The sequence below is a fragment of the Condylura cristata genome, unplaced genomic scaffold (genome assembly GCF_000260355.1).
Source record: "Condylura cristata isolate star-nosed mole 26May11 unplaced genomic scaffold, ConCri1.0 scaffold00014, whole genome shotgun sequence".
Taxonomy (NCBI): Eukaryota; Metazoa; Chordata; class Mammalia; order Eulipotyphla; family Talpidae; genus Condylura; species Condylura cristata.
The window spans coordinates 33,405,427-33,412,863 of record NW_004567115.1 but is presented as its reverse complement, the minus strand read 5'-3'; the positions used below and the strand labels follow the sequence as shown (position 1 = coordinate 33,412,863).

The 7,437-nt window shown below is 40.6% G+C and overlaps 1 protein-coding gene across 1 annotated transcript; it reads left to right on the top strand.

Annotated features, from left to right (window-relative positions):
• Window positions 1-279: 279 nt before the first annotated feature.
• On the top strand, window positions 280-6,327 carry P2RY1 (purinergic receptor P2Y, G-protein coupled, 1). Its single transcript, XM_004682335.2, has 2 exons — window positions 280-2,071; window positions 4,166-6,327. Exon 1 carries the CDS (start codon window positions 912-914, stop codon window positions 2,031-2,033), a length of 1,122 nt encoding a protein of 373 aa, XP_004682392.1. The 5' UTR covers window positions 280-911; the 3' UTR covers window positions 2,034-2,071; window positions 4,166-6,327.
• The last annotated feature ends 1,110 nt before the right edge of the window (window positions 6,328-7,437 follow it).

The window sequence follows — 7,437 nt, the reverse complement described above, 5'->3', positions numbered from 1 at the left end:
AATCGCTCCCAAGCAGCCAGCTCAGCCCGAGGGCGCCCTCGCCCCTGCTGCGGACGCGGGTAGCAGAGGCCGGGCAGAAGTTGAGCGCGCCAGGTCACCGCCGAGACGAGCTCCCCAGAAGACGCCCAGGCTCGCGGCAGCGCCCCTGGAGAGCGCGGGCTGGCAGCCGGGCTGGTTCGGCGGAGGCACGCCCCTCGCCTCCCGGCGGAGCGCGGACTCGCCTGGGTGCCCAAACTCCGCCCACCCTCGCGGGGAGTCTGGCCCTCCCTCCTGCCCTCTGCACTCCAGACCTTGCGGGGCCTGGGGCGGGCGTCGGGAGTTGCATTGCACCGACAGCGAACTGGACGCGCGCCAGAAGCTCACGGGAGCGCAGCACGCGCGCTTCGATGGCCCGCAGAGGTTGAGAGCCGGGGGCGCGGAGGAGGCGGCTCTGCCCTCTAAGCCGAGCTGGTTGCTTGCAAGGTAGGGAGAACGAAGCAAGATGCCCAAACGTTGATCTTTGCGGGAGGGAGGCCGGGGAGCGCTGCGCCCCGAGTTCGGGCTAACCGCTCTGCGTCCCCGTCGCGCTCTCCGGCGCGACCGGCTGCCTCCAGGAAAGCGCAGTCTGAAAGTTGTCAGCGGCAGTATCCTGCGCTCCCTGTTGTGTAACCTCGGCGTTGCCAGCCGGACGGGAAGTTGCTGGCCGGCTCACCGAGTCAGTTCTGTCTCGGCTCCCGGAGGAGTTCATGGCCCGCGGCGAACGAGGAGCTGGAGCCGGTGTGGGCGAGGCCCCGCGCGTCCCCTCCCGCGGGGATCCCCAACACCAGCTCCCTTCTGCTCGCTGGCTTTTCCGATGCGCGCTGCGCCCCTCGCCGCCGCCACCCTCTCGCTGCCACTTGCTCGGGGCCGACGCCTAAGTTGGGGAGGAAAGAATGACCGAGGTCCTGTGGCCCACTGTCCCCAACGGGACGGACGCTGCCTTCTTGACTGGCTCAGACTCGCCCTGGGGGAACAGCACGGTCGCCTCCACCGCCGCCGTGGCTGCCTCCTACCGATGTGCGCTGACCAAGACGGGCTTCCAGTTCTACTACCTGCCCGCTGTCTACATCGTGGTGTTCATCATCGGCTTTCTGGGCAACAGCGTGGCCATCTGGATGTTCGTCTTCCACATGAAACCGTGGAGTGGCATCTCCGTGTATATGTTCAACTTGGCCCTAGCTGATTTCTTGTACGTGCTGACTCTGCCCGCGCTCATCTTCTATTATTTCAATAAAACAGACTGGATCTTCGGGGATGCCATGTGCAAGCTGCAGAGGTTTATCTTCCATGTGAACCTCTACGGCAGCATCTTGTTCTTGACCTGCATCAGCGCGCACCGGTACAGCGGCGTGGTGTACCCGCTCAAGTCCCTGGGCAGGCTCAAGAAGAAGAACGCAGTCTACATCAGTGTCCTGGTGTGGCTCATCGTGGTGGCGGCCATCTCCCCCATTCTCTTCTATTCTGGCACAGGGGTCCGGAAAAACAAAACCATCACCTGCTATGACACCACCTCCGACGAGTACCTGCGAAGCTATTTCATCTACAGCATGTGCACGACCGTGGCTATGTTCTGTGTGCCCTTAGTGTTGATTCTGGGCTGTTACGGATTAATTGTGAGAGCTCTGATTTACAATGATCTGGACAACTCACCTCTGAGAAGGAAATCAATTTACTTGGTGATTATTGTACTGACCGTCTTTGCTGTGTCTTACATCCCTTTCCATGTAATGAAAACGATGAATTTGAGGGCCCGGCTGGATTTCCAGACCCCAGAAATGTGTGATTTCAATGACAGCGTTTATGCCACTTACCAGGTGACAAGAGGTCTTGCAAGTCTCAACAGCTGTGTGGACCCCATTCTCTATTTCTTGGCAGGAGATACTTTCAGAAGGAGACTCTCTAGAGCCACCAGGAAAGCTTCCAGAAGAAGTGATGTAAATTTGCAATCCAAGAGTGAAGATATGACCCTCAATATTTTATCTGAGTTCAAACAGAATGGAGATACCAGCTTGTGAAGAGTCAAGAATCTCCAAACAGCCACTTTTGTTACATGGTAGGATGCTTATTAGACATCAGTGATTTTTTTTTTTAACCCCATCAAGTTTCAAGTAAGTTTAGAGAAAATTAAAACCAAGAAAGTAGTGAGCAGGGGGAAAAAATGTAAATACACCTATGCTTGGTTGGTATGGGTTTGCTTCAAGGTTTCCCTTCTTTAACCAGAGTATGTATAATAAAATAATACTATCCTAGTTAAACATTTACTTTCTCTGATGCCTTTACCGTTTTCAAGCTTTTATGTTAAAGTGCGAGTAAGTACTGGAGTTATTTTGATACTAATTTCTTCAAGGAAACTGACCATCTAAAACTTGAGTTTATGATTCATCTGGTCTTTATAGTTTTAATAATCCATGTCATGAGCCAATTTGAAACTTGACTTCCCCCAAAATAGCATAGTATAGTAAAATATTAAGCTAGGTTTATTCAACATCAGATCTCAGCTGGGTTTCTTTTTTTTGGTCCTGTGAACACAAGTGGTAACTGGCTGAGTCTTTTTAGAAAATAGTGAGTGAACTTAAAGCCCTAAAAAATGATTATTTCTAAAAAGCTGCTCACTATATCTTGGGTGCTTAATGTTTGCTGGTCAAATTCATAAGTTATCTTAACAAGTAAAATTCATCCAAAATCATCAAAGTGTTTAGACTTTCCCTAAGTCACAATGATAGAAAGCATTTATATGCACCCCTACTCTGCAATGCCTGTAGAGTTTATGTCCCAGTACAATTGCTCACTCACATCTCAAAACAATTGCAAAAATTACAGGTTAATTGCAGACCATAGTTGAGTAACTGTTTGCACTTTGAGGGTTACACACTTAGGTACAAGATATTCTCAGCATACTCTTTAAATAGTGATGAGCCTGGAAGGGAAAGAAGATAATTTGTATAACAAAGACTAATTTAAATTGAAGTCATGATGTAGAAGACTCTTTTTTGTTCCTTTGTTAGAAAACATTAAGTACAATATGAAAAGAAGGCAAAGTTTGTTTAAGTTATGTGGATAGAATGCGAAATTTTAGTTCTTTACTGGATCTTACATGCTCATATTGGCAGAAAACAGAGAGCAACTATATGGGAAAGGTAACTGGAAAATTAATGTAGTATTGAGGGCTGTAGTATTGAAAAATACTGTGTTAAAAGTGATGAAATCACTAATAATTTAAGAGAAGACTACTAGTCTGTCTTTTCACATGTTTTTGTGTGCCAGGCAGTAATGATGTCAAATACTTCAATTTTATAACAAATTTCTAGGAATATTGAATTGCTGCATGTATAGCCCTTGAAGTGGTCAGATTCCATATAATGTGGATAATGAGGTAAGGTCCCAATTTAGCTCTCTAAACAAATAAAACCAGTATCAAAGGCATTTATAATTGTGCAAACTGGCTCTCAAAAGGCAACATCAGCATCTCCAACTAATGGTAGAGGAACTTGTTTGAAAGTTGCTTGCTTTATCAGTAAAGCAATTTGGAACTGTGTATTAAGCAAGCACATCAGTGCCCCTTGAGACATAAGGGCAGGGAAGTCAGAATTTGCATCGACTGCCTGGATTGAGGATTTGTGAGACCTTCAGATTCACAACCTTCCAATTTACCCAGTGTTAAGCCATTAAGACTAATAAAGAAACACTGTCTTTGGCCTTTCTTAAGAATGATATTTTTAATACTCAATGTTAATGTGCAGAATTATAGAAACCAAATCAAGAAGAAATCTGTTCAATATCTTTCCTACACATCCTCCTTTTGAGGGAGAAGAGCGTTAGCTACACTCTCACTTATTAATGTCCTACAGCATTGTCCGTTGTGGAATCCTGAAAAAAAAAAAAAAGTCTGAAATGCATGATTACCATTTTGTCCTTGTTATACCTGTTGCTCATTGAAATGAGATGATGATCACTAAAATGTCTCCAGTAGGAATTTCAAAACCTGAACCATCCTTGAACTTGACCACTCGTGGCACACAGTTCTGAAACATTTCAACCCTTTTACTTTAGTTTCTTTCTTTTAGGTCTCAAGATCCCCAGCCTGGTTAAGGGTATGTAGTGATCAGTGACTAGAATTACCTTGACTTCTTGGATGTTTTTCTTCCAGAAATTTTCCTCGTAATCTTCATGCATCATGTGGTGGATAATGCTGACAAGCGGGTATGTGCCAAATAGCAACGAGAGTGATTTCGCCAACTCCTTCCAGGCAAAAAGAGGTCTCAGTGAAGAGTCGATGCTAATGGTGATAATACCCAGAAGATCAAAATAAAGCAGTGATCTAGTGCATGAAAATTTGATTCATCACATATGATGATATGAATACTTAGTAGTAAAGACAGACATCTGTTAATAAGTTGATGAAAGAACAGCTAACATAACACTTACCAGTTCATAAATATCACACTACAAAACTATCTTCATAGCAAGTTCAAGCTATATTATGGCTCAATTGGGCATCTTTGACTCTTTGAACATCAGTTGTGTTTGCACTGAGTTGATGAAAAGAGACTAAGATACTGTATGTCATGAAAGTGGGCTTTGGAGTTAGAAACATGACGCTGACCCTTGCCTGCTGTGGAACGTTTGACCCTTTGACCACTGGCCATCTTGGATTAAAGAGGTTGGATGACATCCATCTGTTGGGAACTTAGGGCAAAACATTGAAGCCAGCCAACCAGAGTGTGTGAAATCTGCCCCTGTATATTCCAGGACTCTTTAATTCCTATTCTTGGCTAAAATTTCTTGCAAAGTTAACCTGTTATAATGTGGACCTAGGACCAGTAAGTTTTTTAAGTCTACTCATGAAGTAGGCTAAACTGCCTTTAGGCACAAGAGTTGTCAGTGCATTTAGCAGCTATAAGTGAAATAGTTATACTGCTTAAGTATGTGTTATTATTAGAGATCTGTTGAAGCTTTATTTTTCTTGTTCAAATTATGAATATCAATAGTATTTATTGATGAAGCTCACAGTCTTTTAGTTGTACAGATTGAAAAACTTTCTTGAAAGATCCACTATTCTGATATAAATTATATTTATTATTGTGTATAATATTGATGTGTCACACTGGTACATAGTACATAATAGGCATAGATGAGATTTATTATATATTTCAATGCTTTTCAAATGTCAGATTATTAAAGTGGTTAAGTATTCAGATTTTTTTATCTAAATAGGAAAATCTGTTTTGTGATACAAGTGATTCTTTTTGTCTAGAAATGCTTATGCACGTTTATTTTTTTTTAATTTTTAGAGTTTTTTTTCTGTATAGACACAATTTGGTGTGAGAGTATCATGCAATCAATAGTACACAAAAAATATCTTAGATTGGGTTTGTATTGCCCCTATTATATAATAGTACAGAAAAGTTTATTGTCTTTTCGGGAACTTTAGAATTGTGTCTCCAAATATAGTCACAGATTCCATTTCCAAATGCAAAAGACTTGTTAAGAGATCAAGGTGTAGATCTCTTAAGTTTCAGAAGGCCAGTGGTGTGGACACTATAGATACAACACTAGAATTTAAAGAAAATCTTTAGAGTGATAGTGAGAGAAAGAAGCAGCTGGTATAATCAATTACCATGTTCACTTTTGCTTCAGTTTTTGTGTTGTGTTTCTTTTGGTGAGGTGGAGTTTCTAAGCAACACACTACCAGCACGTTCAACACTGCTATTCATTTAAATATGTTTCTTTGTTTGGTTGCTAATTTTAATTCCAAGTTTTATAATGACGACTGTGTATTTGGCTGCTGAAACCTGTCTGTTACAATTTTTTTTTATTCTGTTGTATATTGTATTCTTCACATCATTAAAAATTTATATGAAGGGAAATATATGTTACATATAAAAATTTGTGAATTTGAATTCTAATCTGTTTTAATGCTTTTGCAAAAATGTTTATTTTTTTATTATATGTGATTTTAATATAGACAATTGAGCTAGATTTCATTGTGATTAATACTGTCATTGAATGAGCAGTATAAAGACAGTGTTACTTGACATTTGGAGCTTTCTCAGGTTTATCTAAGTCAGCGATAACTTGACAAATTCCAGACTAAGTGTGTTTTAAGTAAAAGGAACATTTCCTAAAAGTTTGCATGCAAAAGTGTATAGTATTTGTGTGTGTGTGTGTGTGTGTATGTGTATGGCGTGGCAGTCAACTTTGTATTTGCTATTTATAACAGCAGAGCTTTAGTATAATCACAGTCACTAGAACTGTATCTACTATAGATAACTAAAACTGTAAAAGTCTAAATAAAATTATGAAATGTGGTCTGATGGCTGTTATATTATTATAGTACTAATATCACACATTTCACTAAACTTCAATGTGGATGATCAGATTAGCTGTGAGCTGAAAAAGACTAGGGTACATGTCTTAAGTGATAGCCCCAACTCTAAAAGGTAGTGTGTTAAAGAATCTGGTGTAAGATAGCCAATAAGATTGTCATTATTTCTTTTTTAATTATTAATAAGAATGTACTATGATGCTTTGAGGAAAATACTGAATTCAGCTTTAATAACTACTTTTCATATGTGTGTTCTGTGTTTATTTTTAAAATGTTAGCTGTAATCCTTTCTCCTCTAATTTTAATCCATGGGGGTAATTATAGTAATAATACTTTTAGTATTAATTATAGTAATAATTATATATATATATAATAATACTTGTGTGCATGTGTGTGTGTGTATATATGTACTGTGCTACACAGTGGCTACAGTGGCAGGTGTCTGATGCACTGAACACATCCTTAAACCATTTACTTTTCCCCTCAGTGGAGAAGGTAAATGGACTAAGTTTTGCTCTGGTTTTCAGGTTGTCTACTTAAAGATAGCTGTGAATAGAAAAATGCAAATCATTTGCAAGAGATGTCTCACATCACTTTTAACTGCTCAAATAGCTATACCATTCAGATTCATCACATGGGAATCTTCATTTAACTGAGTAAGTGTAGTTTGATGGGTGTGAGTGTATCTACATATGTGTGTGTGTTTATTTACTGCATATGAGCCGACAGACATAGAAATTATGCAAAGGTAAATACCTTCCTGGTTTAAGAAGAATCAACTATAAAGCTTAGGGTACTTTTTGATTTTCAAAGTAACTGAGGTTAGACTCAGAGAGCCTTCTTTCTCCACAAGTAAATATACTACATTTTAATTATCTCCCTTTAATTAACTGGAGGATTTACCTTTTTTTTCAGATTTATAATTTTGTGCCCAAATATGGCCAGAGATTCCATCTCCAAATACAAAAACTTGTCCTAAATTCAAAGTCAATCAATTGTATTTTAAAAGTCTGATGGGAAGGGGCATTACTGATACAACAGCTGTCACTAGAAATCCATGTTAATGTTAATATTATGCTGATTTGCTTTAACCC

Bases quoted from the DNA above. Each gene is read 5' to 3' on its own strand.
- P2RY1 (XM_004682335.2), top strand. From the start codon at position 912: ATGACCGAGGTCCTGTGGCCCACTGTCCCCAACGGGACGGACGCTGCC.